The sequence below is a fragment of the Podarcis cretensis genome (assembly GCF_951804945.1).
Source record: "Podarcis cretensis genome assembly, chromosome: 2".
NCBI classification, from domain to species: Eukaryota; Metazoa; Chordata; class Lepidosauria; order Squamata; family Lacertidae; genus Podarcis; species Podarcis cretensis.
Genome location: NC_137171.1, coordinates 62767354 through 62785248, shown reverse-complemented (window position 1 = coordinate 62785248; position 17895 = coordinate 62767354). Strand labels below are relative to the sequence as shown.

General features: G+C 44.2%; 2 protein-coding genes across 9 annotated transcripts in view; one reads left to right on the top strand and one right to left on the bottom strand.

Annotated features, from left to right (window-relative positions):
* The window catches only part of LOC307209763 (uncharacterized protein), a gene marked incomplete at both ends in the record, with an annotated part of 45258 nt that overhangs the window by 3107 nt on the left and 24256 nt on the right, over positions 1 to 17895 (bottom strand). The window contains 3 exons of one of the 5 annotated variants that reach the window (XR_013835761.1): positions 272 to 648; positions 6037 to 6111; positions 7539 to 7604. The exons of 1 other annotated variant lie outside the window; for it this stretch is intronic. Of the gene's footprint in view, positions 1 to 271; positions 649 to 5476; positions 5539 to 6036; positions 6112 to 7142; positions 7403 to 7538; positions 7605 to 14578; positions 14842 to 14953; positions 15020 to 15778; positions 15879 to 17895 lie in introns of those variants that run through there. 3 more of the 5 variants (XR_013835762.1, XR_013835760.1, XR_013835759.1) reach the window with 3 other exon arrangements.
* FLT4 (fms related receptor tyrosine kinase 4) overlaps positions 1 to 17895 on the top strand; it is a 93736-nt gene that overhangs the window by 70542 nt on the left and 5299 nt on the right. For 3 of the 4 annotated variants that reach the window (XM_079965125.1, XM_079965124.1, XM_079965126.1), the window contains exons 17-29: positions 117 to 252; positions 850 to 954; positions 6328 to 6441; positions 7591 to 7679; positions 8732 to 8888; positions 10340 to 10434; positions 11776 to 11898; positions 12707 to 12818; positions 13595 to 13694; positions 14039 to 14144; positions 14848 to 14987; positions 15885 to 16005; positions 16896 to 16981. In XM_079965125.1, coding sequence (XP_079821251.1) covers positions 117 to 252; positions 850 to 954; positions 6328 to 6441; positions 7591 to 7679; positions 8732 to 8888; positions 10340 to 10434; positions 11776 to 11898; positions 12707 to 12818; positions 13595 to 13694; positions 14039 to 14144; positions 14848 to 14987; positions 15885 to 16005; positions 16896 to 16981 — 1484 coding nt within the window. Of the gene's footprint in view, positions 1 to 116; positions 253 to 849; positions 955 to 6327; positions 6442 to 7590; positions 7680 to 8731; positions 8889 to 10339; positions 10435 to 11775; positions 11899 to 12706; positions 12819 to 13594; positions 13695 to 14038; positions 14145 to 14847; positions 14988 to 15884; positions 16006 to 16895; positions 17860 to 17895 lie in introns of all 4 variants that reach the window. The other variant, XR_013835755.1, reaches the window with a different exon arrangement.

Below are 17895 nucleotides of genomic sequence, written 5' to 3'. Positions count from 1 at the left end.
TTTGCTTTGTCAAGCAAAGCCCAATGTAGAGGTTCAAGGCATAGGGAAAATTGCACAGTAATAGGGGCCCGTTGCAAAACAACAGATTTACCAGATTTATCTCTCCCTCCCCGCAGCCTGCTCATGCAGATATCAAGACGGGCTACCTTTCTATTATCATGGACCCAGGTGAAGTTCCCTTGGATGAGCAATGTGAATACCTTCCCTACGATTCCAGCAAATGGGAATTCCCTCGGGAACGACTTCGACTCAGTAAGGTTCAGCATGTTGTTTGCTGCTAAGTGAAGAATATGTTTAGTTCTTTTTTTTTTCTCCTTTCCAGCTTGCCATTGCAAATCCAATTGCCATTTATGAAAGTTGGTTTGCACCACGAAATAACTACAGAAGCCATTGTCTATTCAGTCTCAGAATGCAGCACATTCTAGAACAGCCCATGCACCCAGCCTCTGTAGGGCTGCCAGAAAGGCAGGCATTGATGGAACAATTATGAAGTTCTCATACCTATGCAGTATAGCCTCACCTTTCCCATGCGCTCTGGTCAACAGCAACAAAAAATGACACCTCATTTTCAGCTATCTGTTTCCTTCCTCTGCTTTGTTGACTCTGCGTCTGTCTCACTTCCTCCCCTCTCTCTAAAAATACAGCCACCTGGAGATGGTGAAAATGCCATTCTTTCCTCTTCCTTTTTTCACACCTTTTCTTCTTTTTTGTCCCAGTTTCCTGTTTTGTTTTGATCCCATTCAATGACTGTTACAGTCATTACATGAAATGAGTTCATCTAACTGCACCCTGGCCATTTTTTTTTAAAACGCTGTCTCTCTTCTCCCCCCCAAAACTTTCTTTTTTCAGGTAAAGTCCTGGGCCATGGAGCCTTTGGGAAAGTGATGGAAGCCTCTGCATTTGGAATTAATAAGAGTAACAGCTGTGAGACAGTGGCAGTAAAAATGCTCAAAGGTAGGCGTAATAAATGACATCTAAGTATTACTTGTCTGTCTAAAAACACTCACTTGGTTAATTTTTTCTTTCTGGAAGTCCATTTCTCCATGATTTAAGCAAATTCCTCATCATCTCCCAACCCTAACCCCAATATGTTCTTCTGCCAACAGGATCCACTAAGCTGATCTTCCTCCGTAGAAGTAATTAGCTATAGCCTTTTCTGAATCTTCAGTTTCTTTGCCTTTGACTGTTTGTCAGTCAGTAACTGCTAAACAGTGTCCCATTCCTCCCAATACAGCTGGGCAGGGAGTGAGGGGAAGGTGGCCTTCTTCAAACAGAGCTGACCTACAGAGGCTCTAAAAGTCAGATCAACATCAGATCCAATAAAATGAGGGCAGAGAGGATTCTCCATAACCCGTTAATATAGATGACCCAAGTGATAACTTGGGACCCATGGAACCAGTTGGTGAGCCAGCTGTTTATATTGGTAAAAACCATTTTGTTATTGAATTATCAGATGGGTATGTGACGAAATCTGATAAGATCTTTATTGGCACTGGCTGGCTAATTACTTTATGGCCCCAATTAGCCCCAGCATAATGCGGTCCGGCACGCTTCCCAGCCAAGCTGCTCTCAGACCTTCTTCTCCTCCGGTTTCGCCTTGCAGAGTAAAAACACAGCGGATCAAAACCGTTGCAGTCTGCTTCAGATCCAAACACACCAAGCACTGTGTATGTCCAAATTCATCAGTTCTTTATTGCAGCAAATATTTACAGCTCAGCATTTCTCAGATTCTCCTGGACTGCTAGCATTCATGGCGTCCTTCTCTCTCAGAGACACAGAGAGAACAACAAGTAGAGCTCCTCCCTCCTTCCAATCACGTCAGAATGGGAGGCACACTCAGAACAAAATTAACCCAGTAAGTTCTGAATCCCAACACCCCCTCTTGCCTCCATTCCTGACAAGACCTGTGGATGTACCTTTGCAGACCTCTGTGAGATCAATCCCTTCCCCAATGCCTTGCGCCCTCTCCTGGCGTTCCTGTCAGGCATCTGTGGAACATCCTCACAACTCTCAGATTCGCACTGTGCGAAACTTACCCACACACCTGTGGCCTGATACCTTTCAGGTGGAATTCCCTTCGTTGTGCGACTGGACCTCCTGGGCACAAACTCAGGCACTTCCTCTGACTCACTGTGGTCAGCAGGTGTGTCCTCTGCATCCTGGGATTCCCCCTCTGACTTAACACGTCTTCGAACCCTTGGAATTACCCTCACAGGAGAACTAGGCTCACTCTTGGGCTCCCTTTTTACAACTTGCTGAGATGCCCCATCCTGCTCCTGACTTTGGTCAGTGGGCTGATCGTCATCAGCAGACTCAGCCCCTGGCTCTCCTTCCTCCTCATCAGAACCTTCCTGCTCTGAATCAGAAAGACATTCTGAAAGAATATCGCGTCTGGCAGGGGTCTTTGACCTTTCCTCCTGCTTACAGAACTCAGCGTGTTTACTGATCAGCAGCTTACTCTGATCACCTGACGGGTACGCAAACCTCCATGCACGAGCCGCTGGCTCATACCCACAGAAGATCATTCTCTGGAACTTGGGTTCACCTGGCCCTCGCAAAGCTTCAGGCACCAGCAGCGAGGCCGTTGATCCGAACGCACGGAGGAAGTGAACCTGTGGTTTCCTCCCGTGAAGCATGAAAAACGGTGTGTCTCCTACCACTGAATTGTAGGACCGATTCCAGGTGAAGCTCACATATTTAACTGCCTCCATCCAAAACTTTGGAGATAACCCAGAATCTGACAGCATCACCTGTGCAGCCTTAACCAGAGCCTCACTTCTGAGCTCTGCCACCCCCCTCTGTTGAGGAGAAGTCACTGTGTGACTTATCCCTTTCTTGTGGAAGAACTTCTGCAAAGCAGACCCAGTAAACTGTGCGTATCTGTCACTAGCAATTTCCCTGACTCTGGTGGAGAACCTTAGTTCCACCTCCTCAATCCAACGTCTAATCAGCTGTGCTGCATCTTCCTTGGATTTGAGACCATGTGTCCAGGTGTTCTGCGAAAAATCATCCTGCAGTGTCAGCAGAAACCTGGCCCCTCCCAAACTTGGTTCCTTCATGGGACCCAACAGATCTATGTGCACAAGATCAAAAGGTTTTGTGGTTACCCTCTCCACCCTGGGGTAACTGCACCCTCTTACCTTTGCCTGTCTGCAAGCCTGACAATCTAGGACTCTTGCACATTCCTCAATTCTACAGCCTTTGGAAACCTCAGGTAGCACCTGTAGTTCTTCAAGACAAGCATGAGCTGTCTTCTTATGCCACGCACAAGAACATGAAACATGAGTGGGAACTGTAGCACGCTGGGCTTGTGCTTTCTCAACCTTCCCCTCACCCTCCAGAGACGTTTTAAGAATGAAGAGATCATTCTGCCCCTTTGCAACTCTAACCAGTTGCTTCCCTCCTTTGGAGATTGTACAAACATCATGTTCAAAGCAAACCTTAAACCCCTTTTTCAACAAATAAGGCACAGATAAAATACAGTGTTGCACTCCTGGCACAATGCAAACTTCCATCTGCTCCTGCAAAACAGAAAACAAGACATTTGCAATGTTATTCACATTTTTCTTTTCCCCACTTGCAAACTGAACAGTTTTCCCAGCCGGAATTGCCTTGCAATTCCACATCTCGACTGCAGGGGTCTCTGGGATCAGGTTGCAGTTAGCTGCTGAGTCGATTAGAAAGCGAAAATCAGTGTGTCTCTCAGAGCTGTCCTCAAACAAAGCCATACTGGCAACAAACGGCTCGCTGCCCCCTCTCTTTGGGCTTCTGCAGCAGTTCTGTCTGGTTGTCTTGGCAACCAACTCCCCCTTGCTCAGGACCTTGGCAGCTTCCGTAGAAGTAGCCTCCTCCGTTGCCTTGGAGACCGGCCTGGCCTCTGCGTTCCCACGCGACTCTTTAGGCCTTATCTTCACTTTGTCCAGGTGGCCGACCTTGAAACGTCTAGCTCTCCGCCGCTTTCCAGACTTTGGCTGAATACGACAATCCCCAGTGGAAAAACACTGCCCAGGGCTCCTTTCAGCTGGCCTGGCCCCCCTTCTTCCGGAAGAGCACTCTGTGCCAGCCCTGCCCTCGCTGAAACTGCGTTCCACTTCAGCACTCACAGTGGAAAACTTTTGAAACTTGCCTTTGGAATTCTCAGCCCCCCCGACTTGCACCTCAGGGACTGGGGCTTCAGCCATTTCCAGGCTCTTCATGACTTGCCCAGGGCCCTGGCCTCCTGCTGAAGTTTCACACAAACTTCTCAGCACCTCCCAGGCAGCCCTTGCTGACTTTACGCCCTCCAAACTGGGCAAAAGTGATGCGTGTACGCATGCTTTTAGCATAGCAAGCTCTCTTTGCATTCTCTGCTGGCTATCTTCAGGCAACGCAGCCTCAAAGCCTGCAGTGTCTGTCAGGGGAAGTGGCTCTTTCTGGCTTACATCCCAAAGCCCAGTAACCAGAAACCAACCCCTTACTCTTCTGGACCAGGTTGCCCAACTTCTTAAAGTGAGCTTCTCAAGCGGAACGTCCTCAAGGACCTGGCTGTCTGCCATTCTCTCCTCTTCCCCGGGGCCCCAGCTGTACTCACGTATCACCAGTCAGCCCTCCGGCACCCGATTTCTCAGCTGCTCTCTCAGCTCTGAGCAACTCTTGCCTCTCTGCAGCAGGCAAAACACAGAACGCAGACCTCCGCTCCGTCTAGCGTCCTCCCAGCTCTTCAAAGCTGACTTCAAAGCTCACCGGCAGACTCTCAGCAACAGTTTTATTAGCGGTAATTAGGTCCCCCATAACCTGTGACGAAATCTGATAAGATCTTTATTGGCACTGGCTGGCTAATTACTTTATGGCCCCAATTAGCCCCAGCATAATGCGGTCCGGCACGCTTCCCAGCCAAGCTGCTCTCAGACCTTCTTCTCCTCCGGTTTCGCCTTGCAGAGTAAAAACACAGCGGATCAAAACCGTTGCAGTCTGCTTCAGATCCAAACACACCAAGCACTGTGTATGTCCAAATTCATCAGTTCTTTATTGCAGCAAATATTTACAGCTCAGCATTTCTCAGATTCTCCTGGACTGCTAGCATTCATGGCGTCCTTCTCTCTCAGAGACACAGAGAGAACAACAAGTAGAGCTCCTCCCTCCTTCCAATCACGTCAGAATGGGAGGCACACTCAGAACAAAATTAACCCAGTAAGTTCTGAATCCCAACAGGGTACTCAATACCATGGTAAGTTACCACTAGGTAAACTGTCATCTCTGTTCTCCCAGTGGGCCAGTGAGTCTCAGAAAAAAATGTTACAGTGCCCAAAGATTGATTACAGGAGAGAAAAAGATCAGCTGAGATAATGCAGATGATAACAAGGAGGAAACAGATTAAGTGGCATACTCTAATGGAACAACAATAGAATAGTTATCTCAGTAGACAAGAATAGCGTTGCTCAGATTCTCCAGGTAGGAACCTTCATATAGCAGCTGTTCAGGGAAACCTCTGGGTATACCTTGCGCTGTTTGTCAGAATTAACCACGGTGCTGCAGTCAGGCATTAAGCTGTGGTTCCATCTGTTACAATCAGAACCAAAAAGAATCCAAACCCCTTGAAATTAGAGCTTTCCACAAATGTTTGTAGTCATAATTTCAAATGGCCAAGAGCAATTCAGGTAGGGATTTTTGCAAAGGCCACCCAATGTTCCTGTTCCATCTCCAGGGCTTGTGGACATCCACACTTGGCTTAGGGGACATGGGGGTGGGAAGTCTGGCTGCATGAGTAGAACTTAGCACTACACTGAATTCCACCCCATATTTATAATTATTTTTCTTAAGCTTTCTTATAATAGCAGAGCATGACACATTTTAATGTACTGGCACTGCCGTGCAGGCCCAGTGAATGTATGATGGTGGCTGCATTGTATGGCATTCTTAAAGTTCAAGCCTATACATGTTTTCTTAGAAGCAAGTCCCATTGAGTTTAGTGTGAGTACAGTTACTCCCAATGTACTGAGCTGAAAGAGGCAGATGTTTGAATAACAAAGCCTTTGCAACAAACAAATAATAACTTACTGTCAAGAGAAGTTGTCCATGCTATGTAGTTGCAAAGACTACGCTTTCCTCTCCTCTCTCTTAGAAGATGGGATGCTGAATGAAGAAATTAATATTTTGTTTTGGATGAATCATATCAAGCTTTGCAATGTAACATTTGCAAACAATTTCTTAAAGCAAGCTATAGCTATCTATCATCTATCTATCTATCTATCTATCTATCTCAGGAATGGTTTTGGGTGACAAACATAGATATGAGCTATCTGGATGCTAGAAGTGGCAATTAAGGGATAATTGTAACATTGTTTTCAGAGGGAGCTACTGCAAGTGAACACAAAGCACTTATGTCAGAGCTGAAGATCCTCATCCATATTGGAAACCATCTGAATGTGGTTAACCTGCTGGGTGCCTGCACCAAACCTAACGGTAAATATTGCAGCCAAAGCCGGGGAGGAGGGGATTAACAGTGTGAATGCGGTTAGAAAGACATGGCACCAGCTTGGGATAGAAATAGCCACAACTCTATTGCCACAGGCATTGGGCATGGATCCTGAATCAGCTAACCCAATTGCTGACTGATATCGCCAAAGAGTCGTACAAGGTGAGAGGATAGCCTCCACTGATGCAAATCTAACAAGGAAATATCACCAAGATGCCATTCAGGATGTTCTGTGGTCCAGGTTTTTGGATAGAACCCTACCCCCTTTACTAGATTACCTTGAGTTTAGCCTGATATTTAGGGGGTGGAACACCTACCCAGCCCAAGCTTTTGTCTAAGGAGCCAACCCAATGCCTTTTTCCACAAATGTGACAATTGCTATGAGGAAGGCAAAAACCCCCAAACTGGCCCGATACATCTGCAGGCAAATTCCTTCCTGCTCATGAATACGACGACTGAGAAATTCAACAGCAGGGTCCTGTACATGCACTGCCCTTTTCCCATTGGGCAAAGCCACAAAATACAGAGAGGGTAGGTGGGATATCCGTTCCGGACTGTGCTGCTGGATAGTAATGCAGCCGACCTTTATGCCTCACTGACATCAGCTAGATGTGTTGGGTGATGACCTCCCACCCTTGGGCTCCCTAGTTCCGCACCAGGCCACAACTTCTGCCACTGTCTTGATCACCTTGCATGTAAAAGAAAAATGGTACAAGAGCCAGTCCACATTGTCCCTGTACAGCAGGATAGGGAACCTCAGGCATAGAGGTCAAATATGGCCCTCCAGGCCTCTCTGTCTGTCCCTTGAGACACTCCTGATACCACATTGCCCCTGCTCTGCTTCCTCCTTGAATGCTTTTACCAGGCTATAATGTATATTTGAATTCTGATCATGCTTCTTGCTCACCCTGATGGGGCGTGTTTCAATAAATTAACATTTGTTGCGCCACCCACTTTTGCTCCTGGCCCTGCCCACCACTCCCTGTGGCCTTCAGAAGCTTGTCTAGAGAGGAACGCAGCTAGAAGAATGCCTTGCACATGTGGGTAGTATGGTGTGAAAGACAAGGCAATACAAATTTCTCACGCTTAAGCCTGCCTGAAAGAAACACACTTTCTTCTTGACTTCTCTACTGCAGGTCCCCTCATGGTTATTGTTGAATTCTGTAAATATGGAAACCTCTCCAATTATCTGCGGACCAAACGGGAAGGATTCAGTCCTTATAGGGTATGTGACTGACATTATCTTGGCAATAATTCTAACTCTGTTTCATAGGATAGGCTGAACATCATCATCATCATCATCATCATCATAATCATCATCATCATATCATTGAAGAAAAATCACTTGCTTAAGCATGTTTCAGTTCCTCTAAACACTATGGCTTGGTGTGTAAATAAAAAGGCTGAGGTGCCAGCTAGATGTGATGTTTGGACATAATTCTGATGTACAACTGTAAAGTGTCAGAAACAATCTAAAGTAGAGGAGGAGGAGCTGGAAAACTGCTGCTGCTTCCCCTGCCCTTGTCCACAGGTTTTGCCTCCTTTACTGTGTCCCCCCAATCACTTTTTTCCTCGCTAGGCCCACATTCAGTCTAGGGGCCTGCGCTGGAGAAAGGAGATGAAGGGGGTTGTGGTGTTAAGAGCGACAGGACAAACCAGGATCCAGCATCCTTCTTCACCTGCTCTGCTCTTTCTGCTTCACACTTTCCCCTGCCAGGAGGCCCATAGGCAGCATACCGCCAAATGTCAGTTGCAGGAGAACAACAGTGGTAGAGGGCTGCTGCCCACATGCCCTGTTTTTGCAGTCTTCCCAGGGGCATCTGGTAGGCTGCTGGAATAGATGGACATTTGTTCAGGGCTCTCCTGATGCTCACCATAATACTTTACAGCTCAGTAACAAATGAGCCTTCTGACAGCTGGGTCTGCTTCTCTGCTTCTAGTCACTTGCTCCTAAGTGGAGGTTAGAGCTTCTGGGCTTCTTAACCTGAGCTGAGATTGAATCACTGCAGCATGAGCATGAAGGCTTTCCCACACTTCCACTTGTGCCATGCCTAAAAAGTATGGATTCAAGCAATTTTCCCCTGGTCCTGCTCCTTTCCAAAGGAAAACCCAGTGTTTAGGAACAAATGGCAATCTGGGGGAAACCCAAATCGCTGTTTGCTCAGATTGAGCACTAAAGAGAGGTTTTCCCTGGGGGAAAGCAGCGGGACAAGGGGAGGTGTGGATAAGCCCACAGTCTGCCTCATGGTAATCCTTGTGATGGGGTTTGCTTCCTAGGAAAAATCTCCCCGACTACGCGTCCAAGTTCGTTCTATCGTGGAAGCTGTCAGAGCAGACAGAAGGAGTCGGTCTGGTACCACTGACAGTGCAATTCTTAATAGACTTCTGATGAACAAGAGCCAGGCAGCACCGCCGCCACCACTCATACAAGAAGGTAAAGAACTCACTGAATCTTCAAGGGCGGAGGGGAGCCAGGAATTGACATTTAGGAAACTTGAAAGAAAGTGTGCAGGATTTCTTTAAGCACATGTGAGGGTTGGGCCAGTGGCAGAGTGGATAATGTTCCCTTTTAGAGACCTGGAAGCAGATGGAAAGGGAGGGAGCCAGACTTTATGAGTATTCATCACAGTTCACATGCAAGGTGGGAAGAACTTGAGGAACCAAAAAGAATGCACTGAAGAGGAAGGTGGGGGCATTGGTCGTTAGCGACCCTAGTGTGTGTAACAAGTGCAAAGGAGTACAGCCTACACTGAGTTTATTGAGAGGTGCAAAGGGTAAGATTCCACTCTGTTCCTTGACCATAAAAATCTAGGTTAGAGAGTATGGAACAAAGTCATGGAGGGTCCTGGACCTTCCCTTGGAGGCCCTTCACCAGGCAGTCAGATGACCATATATCATGCGCAACTTAAATGTGTGCCTTGTATAGAAATTTTGAGGGCATTAAAAACATTGAATACCAACAATATTTGTAAAAATTAAAGAGCTTCATACAGCTTTACAACTGCACAAACATAAATAATAATTGTTCTAAGTACTGCATGAGGACAGTAACAAATTCAAACACAGTCATACAAAATGCATAATGTTGATTAGTAAATATAGATCCAATTCTCAGACCTTTCCTGTTTCTCTGTTAGTCTCCCAAGGCTTTTGTAGGAGCAAAGGAATCCCTTCTAAAGAGAATGATTCCTAGGCTTTCCTAGTACAGTAAACCAGTGTTCTTACCCCATGAATATATATAACTTTCCACAATAAGCTACAGAACTACCTAAAGATGATTAGCCCCTGGTCAAATGGCAAGTTTATAAATCTACAAAGGTCAGCAATCTGCAATGTCTTAATCAGGCAGTACCTCAGCCAAGTAAAATGATTTTCCTGGAGGCAGGCAGTTTTCCTATCTGTCTGGCACTGAAATACAGTTTTCTTCATCAGGAAGATACTAAGCCCTGTCTTTATTCTCAGCTATAGGCCTCACATCTGCTTGAAGTGTCTCTCATAATTAATAGCTCTGTAGGTTTCAGTACCACCTTTCCATTTATGCAGAGACATTGTCCCTAGTGCAGAGTCCTCATCAATTGTATAAAGTCAGGCTGTGCTTTCAGCAACACAAATGGTTAATGATAATCATTTTTAATATCAGGCATACAGCTACACAGGCTTAAGTTCTGTTGAGCTTGTACTTAACCATGCATAGCTTTGTCTTTGATTGCCGTCACTGATCCCAGTTATCTGTCCCTACTTAGCCAGCAAGTCTAAGATTTCTCTAGGACACTCTAAAAGAAAATCACTTTAGTCTAGAAAAAAGCTGGCTGACCTGGAGATAGTTGTCTTTTTCACTGCCACAAACCTTCAGAATATAACTTCCTTTCTTGCACATTTGTACAGTGGATGATTTGTGGCAGAGCCCTCTGACAATGGAAGATCTGATCTGCTACAGTTTCCAGGTGGCACGTGGTATGGAGTTTTTAGCTTCCAGAAAGGTAAGCACTCCACATACTTATCCTGACTCCCCTCCCCCGCCCAGCCTTTTTTTTTTTTTTTTTGTCTGCTATCTTAACAGAGGGGATATAATAAGAGATTTATAAAACAATGTGTGGTGTGAAGAAAATGGGCAGAGAGAAGCATTTCTCCTTCTTTTGTACTAGAACTTTGAGTCATCCAGTGAAGTGGACTGACAGTAGATTCAGGACAAGTAAAAGACAGTACCACTTGACAAACAACATAATTTGTGCTGCCACAAGATGTGCTGATGGCCATGTACACACTTTATACACATTCAAGAAGGAGCAGTCTAACCATGTTTTTTAAGCCATGGTAGATGATATTTAGTACATCCAATTTGAAAGACAGTACCCTGTATGCTAAGGGATGTGGGTGGCGCTGTGGGTTAAACCACAGGGCCTAGGACTTGCCAATCAGAAGGTCGGCGGTTCGAATCCCTGAGACGGGGTGAGCTCCCATTGCTCTGTCCCTGCTCCTGCTAACCTAGCAGTTCAAAAGCACGTCAAAGTGCAAGTAGATAAATAGGTACCACTCTGGCAGGAAGGTAAACGGCATTTCCGTGCGCTGTTCTGGTTCGCCAGAAGCAGCTTAGTCATGCTGGCCACATGACCCAGAAGCTGTACACCGGCTCCCTCGGCCAATAAAGCGAGATGAGCGCCGCAACCCCAGAGTCAGTCACGACTGGACCTAATGGTCAGTGGCCCTTTACCTTTACCTTTACCTTTACCTTTACCCTGTATGCTAATTGTGATCTTGTTCTCTGAGTGTGTAGTAAAAACTGCACCATCCACAAACAAGGGGGAGGTAGTGGCATGCTTGGACAATCACAAGGCTTGTAGAAGTACAAAAAAATCATTTGAAAAAATCCATAAAGGGAGGGGGTGGATCCCAAAACAGTCCAGTGAAGACTGAGCATGGTCAGTGGAGACAACAGGATGCAGACAGATTGTTGGGGAAGAGGAACAAAAAATGAAGGGGGGGTGGAATGGAGTATGCTGGATAAGGGAATGGCTGGCTGGAAAATTGATCCACGCTGCCATTGTGTGATTGTATTCCAGTAGAGGGCTGTTGCTTTCAAGCCCAGCCTGCTCACATTGGGTGACTTGTGAGCACTTCCCAAAGGAGCTATTACTTGTCCTGAACACAGGGATTACTAGAATATCTTCATAGGATCAATGATCTGCTCTTGACTTACTTTGAGAGAAAAGGTCTAACTGAGACTTCTGTACTTGTTCATAGTTTCTGATACCCCATCTGTCATTTCCACACTGGAATCTATATTCCTGATGGTGTCTCCCCTTTTTTTCCTTTTCCTTTAGTGCATCCATAGAGACTTGGCAGCGCGCAACATCTTGCTATCAGAAAACAATGTGGTGAAGATCTGTGACTTTGGTCTGGCTCGGGACATCTATAAGGATCCTGACTATGTCAGGAAGGGCAGCGTGAGTTGTGGGTCATGGATATGGGGAAATGGAATCGGGTTTAAAAGTCAGTCAGTGCCTTCAGTATATGTTTGCTTATGACCAGTTCTTACTGAAATACAGAGAGGATGTTTATCGTCTGTTCTTATAGTTGATACGAAGAGGAATGGAGTAGAGAAATAAAATGGTTAAGAGGCTTTGTCTAATGCACTTCCTTGGCACAAAATATGCATTTTGTTCCGTGTAAGAGAAAGACAGTATAGAGGGTAGCACTTAGCCTTGCCATCTGTAGTGTAGGGCTACTTGATTTCACCTGTCATCTGCAATAAACATCATGCTTCCCTCACCTGAAAGATGTTCATATGTTTTCTGCTTAGCTGTGCATCCTCAGCTGAATTAAAGCCTAGGTCCCTATAACTGCTTTTGCTCACAATTATTTATTGCTACACTTTGTATACAGTATTTTGAAACATGTGTGCAAAACATCAGCTTTCTAGATGTTGTGGAAGTATTCATAACCTCATTGAGTTAGTGAGTGAATGAAGCCCAAGCATCTAAGGATTGCAACTCCCATGATTCCTGACTATTGGCCTGGGGCTGATGGCCAGCAACATCTGGATGGCCACAGAATAACCACCTCTGATCTAGGTAGATAATATCAGGCTACAGCTTCCTAATCTGCACCTAAATAGATATTCACTTGATTTGGTGCCTGTCTGCATGAGCCACTATAGGATGTTCAGAGATTTTTCTGTGGGTTTTCTTATTTAGTTGCTATTAACCTTTTTCTGAGCTGTAATAGCCATTCACATTTATTTCTCTTCCATAGGCTCGTCTCCCACTAAAGTGGATGGCTCCAGAAAGCATCTTTGACAAAGTCTACACCACCCAGAGTGATGTCTGGTCATTTGGAGTCCTCCTATGGGAGATCTTCTCACTAGGTGAGCACTGATGAATAGTTGAACTCTCCCCTGGGCCACCCATACTTTTAGATGCATGTGACTTTGAAGGTAGGTTGCTGGAAGGGCCCCCTAAATCTCCTTCTTTTTCCTACCTTACCACTCCAGTTACATCTATCCTGCTAATTATTTTGCGTTGTCATGCTTGTGCAAGGTCTTCTACCTAAGGAATAGGACTCTTTCTCTCCACATGAACCCCAGCCTCCCCAGCTCTGTTCTGGGGGGTTCCTCTAACCATCCAGAGTAAATTGGGAGGGAGCTTGGGGGGAGGTAGAGAGAGGAAGTCCCATTGAGCAGGTAGATGCAACACTTTGCTACATGTGACCTGCAGCACACCTGCTTCATGCATTACAAAGCCTACTTTTGGATCTTAGCACCCCCGAATGCATATCCCAGAAACCCCCTGTCTCAAATTTATCAACTAGGTTTCAATTCTATAGAATTTCTTTACAGAAAGTTAGCCTTTCCTTTTTGTGCATAGATAAAGGCCTAAACTAATATTGACTAGTTCTTGAGCAACATTTTTATTCCAGTACTTGTAGCTTTGGCCCTGTCTAAGTAGGCTACTTCAGATTCCTTAAAGTGAGTCTAAAATAACAGGTGAAACAGAGGAGCACTCACACAACAGAGATATCTCTGTGAGTTCTCTCACAGTGTAAAAGAACAGATGGGGCATTTTTGCAGATGCAAGAGTGCCTTCTTCCCTTTCATCTTTCCTTCATGCCCCTGCCTGACAATCTGTGGATTATCTTCTTCAGGTGCCTCCCCATACCCTGGAGTCCAGATCAATGAAGAATTTTGCCAGAGACTGAAAGATGGCACCAGGATGAGAGCTCCAGAATATGCCACTGCAGAAATGTGAGTGAGAGCACTTGAAAACATGGCCGGCAGCAAAAATAAAAAAAAATAAAAAAAATACTGTGGTCAACAAAATATAGATCCATAGAGGTTCCCAAGGTCTGAAGCATATTTTCTTCCTCTGCTTTGGCTAGTGTGCTTGGAGGTTCAACATGATATAGCCATTTAAACTGTTTCATTTGCTTCTGTAGTAACACTTCTGGTGCTCAAGTCCAGCATTTACCTTAAGGAGAGGCTTTCCCTTTGCAGCAGTTTCCAAATTCTAGCTTTGTATCTGATTGACAGTTATAGGATGAAGAGATTGATCAGCTTTATGCAAAGGCTTGTTCTGTTTTTCTCCGCAGTTACCGTATAATGCTAAGCTGTTGGTATGGTGATCCCAAGGAAAGACCAACATTCTCGGACTTGGTGGAGATCCTGGGGAACCTTCTTCAGGAGAATGTCCAGCATGTAAGTTCTTATTTGTAATCATAGCTCAGAAACCAGCTGCAAAAGCCAGCTATGTGCAAGGAGTTATTTCTTTGGTGAGCTGCTGAGTAAACATTTAGATACAGTGGAGATGGGGAGCCTTTTTGTCTGGCAGCCCAACTTTGACAGTTGAATGTGATTAAGTTTAGAAGATGAGTATCAAATCTCTTTCCTTCTCTCTCTCTATTCAGAGAGGTTTTTTCAACACACATGCTGCCCTCTTTTACCTTAGTGTCTTTCTAATAGTGCTTGGGGGAAAGCTTAAAACCAGAAATTGTTTCACAAATATATATCCTTACTTATCTTGTGCCCCTTGCCTGTCTTGTATCCCAGGACATTTGGTACAATCGGACTGTGGAGTTGATGCCACCAGAAAATAGTTAAATGGGTTGGATGACAGAAGTGGGTGTCCTTACCTTTTATTTGCAAGTCAGGAGATGGGGAGATGAAAGTATTGCTTCACTTTCTGATATAAAACAGTTTGATCTCTTTGCTTTCCTTATGAAATTCATCTACCCATTATTCCTCAGAAGTATGTGTCTGCACAGCTGTTAACAGCTACCCTCTTTTTTCCTGGAGGAGAAAATGGGAGCAGGGGGAGAACTATATTCACTCTCATTGTTGCTGCTTCTGGCAAATTCTTCAATTTTCCTGGCACATAACTACTTATTTAAATTCCCATTAGGAAGGGAAGGATTATATCCCACTCAATGACTCTCAGAGTTCTGAAGATGATGGCTTCTCCCAGGTAGCTTCCTCCATCCAGCAGAATTCTGATGAAGAGGAATTTGACTTGAGGATGCACTGTCACAATATAGCAGCAAGGTAAGTCCCTGCTGAATCCTGGAAGAGTCAAGCTGAGAGCTGGCCAAACTAAGAACAAAGCCTTTTAGAAAGGCAGTATTATCTCACATCAAACATTTTTATATCATTAGGCTACGAACAATATTTTCAGCCATAACTACTTCTCATGGATGTTATGCATTTGACTTGGACCCCTGCCCTCCCCAAAATACAGTTTATCTGTTGCTTGATAATAAAACAGCAAGATTTGCTCTATACATGTCCAGATAATATACATGTGGGACAATAAATACTTTTTGCTAGACTGGAAAAGGTGGGTACCCCAAGCAATAAAAAATGGAAGGCCATTGATGCACAAAATTTGTCTTCATCTTGGAGATGCAAAGTGACAGTAGCTATGGGGGTGGCATAGGAAGAGAGACATGTCATTTCCACCCAAAGCATCAACATCCCCAGTGACAGCTGGTGAATCCTGCTTCATGTTGCTACATTTAAATCACTGCTGTACTTACCAAGGTTATTCTAAGGGCTAAACCAGGCACTCTATGCAATATATGTCTTGCGAGTTCCTGCGGATTCCCCCCCCTTTCCCCCCCCTTTTTCTAAGCCGCTTATCCGCTAAGCCGCTAAAAGCCGCGCTAAGCCGCTAATAGTGCTAATCCGCTAAGCCGTCAATGGGCTTGCTTCGCAAGACGAAAAAACCGCTAGACGAAGAGAATCGCGGAACGGATTCTTTTCGTCTTGCGAGGCACCACTGTAACACATTCAGACTGTGCTACTTTTTTTCTGCAGAATTTTATGTCTTTACTGACCCAGTATTGCTGACCAGAAGAGCACAAAGTGAAGATTTCCTTATTTAATGTGTATGTTCCACCTGTACCTTTTCTGATTCACCCTTTACTTTATGTCCTTTCCCAGATATTATAACTGTGTGTCTTTCCCTGGCTGTTTAACTGGTGGGAATCAGATAAGGTGTCCATCCAGAATAAAGACTTTTGAAGAATTTCCTATGACACAAACCATGTATAAAGCACATCCGGTGAGTGGAGCAAAATGGTAGCGGGACAGAAGGAAAAATAAACAGTTCAATGTATATTTGTCCACTACTGCAGTCTAAAGACAAGTCAAACTGTGTTTTCTGCCACACATCAATATTCACACAAATTGCTAACACCATGATTTACAGTTGGCATGAAAGCTAGATGTGTATTGAGGAAACTCTTCTACAAATAGAATATAGGGACTACCCATCCTGATTATATTTAGGCAACTACATCCCAGATAAAGGTATTTGCTGTATTAATGGTGGTCGGGTGTGTTAATTCAAATCTGCTATTATTTTTGTGATTGGACAACATTTGGTTTGGTAAGTCTACTTCTGATGAAGAAGCACATACACTGCTTTCAGAAAAGCAAAGAATTTAAATCTTACCTTCTGAAAATGTCAGGTAATGCAACATAACAAGAACAAAACAACAACAACTAAGAATAACTAAGAATAATAAATACTAATATATAATATAACTACAAGTACTTGGCAATCATTTTTAATGATTTTTATGCAATTTTACACGCATTTTACTTACCAAGCAAAACTTAATCATATTAATTTAACCAAAAGATCTTTTGAATTCCGAAGTTGTGTTACAATTTTTTAGCACCCCTCATTTTTGAAAGTTGAAAAATTCAACATGCTCTATAACATGCTTATAAAAATTTGTACAGGCTTCTAAGTTTTACAGGCATATTTACAAGGCTGAGTTAAGCTCCACTCTTCTTGCTCATCATCTGCAGCTGTTCCCTGCCCTACATTTGCTTTTCAGTCTCCATCCATCAGATGAAAGGTTCCTGGTGAAAAAGAATTCAGAATGCTTGCTCAACAAGGCTGGCACTTCTAACACTTTTTATTTTTTTTCTGCTCCCTTGCAGGACAATCAGACAGACAGTGGGATGGTTTTGGCATCTGAGGAGTTTGAAAGGATAGAAAATAGACACAGAAAAGAAAGTGCATTCAGGTACTTGGTTATTTAGTTCTCCTCGCTATATCTCACAGCCCTCGGTAACATACAATACCCAGCAGTGTCCTCTGCAGCAAACCTCAATGCCTCCTGTAAATGTGCTGGGAGCACAGAAATGCAAGCGCATCCATTCTCCTGTAACCTGCTGCTGGCGGCAGCATTCCTGATGGCATTTGTAACAAAAAGGGTTGATTGAGCTTAATGGCTTTTGGGTGGAGTCAGTTGACTCTGTGCAAGGAAATAAAGAGAGGAAGCATATTACACAGGCATGAAATACAGCAAGAAATCAAGGAGCTTTCCAGACAATCAAGCAGCAAAGGTACAGTTCTTTCAAGAAAACACTTTTCTTGTGGAAATGTCACATATTCCCAATGCTCAAACTGCAATATAATGCCATTGGGAAAATGTGATTCTTTCCCCAGCTAATGTGAAATGTTTCTGTAGTTGTTATGCATTCGACAGTAGATATAACATCAAATGACAACTCAAACCATCAAGGCACTATTTTATGGCTACTTTTAGAACATATAGAACAAAACTAAGCTAGGTTCCATTGATTTCAGGGAGAGAATTAATCTGTTTCTCACATTGAAATAATTGAGACTTAGTCTGCTGCCAGATGGGGAGCTCCTAAGCTACAAGGGGAAGTCCAATTGACTTGCCATACTATCAGGAGTATTGCACTTGTTCTGTGTATACATCCTGTTATGTTTCATTAACCATAAGAAGATTGACTGAAATAAACAAAAAAATAGGGTCAAACATGATATTCACTGTAATAATTATAATGAATATGTGCTGAGTTGCAATAGGTTCACTTTTCTGATATGTCACTGCCCATGTCAATACTCTACCCTTTTTAAAAAGATGTAAGAGTAGAATCATAGAATCATAGAGTTGGAAGAGACCAC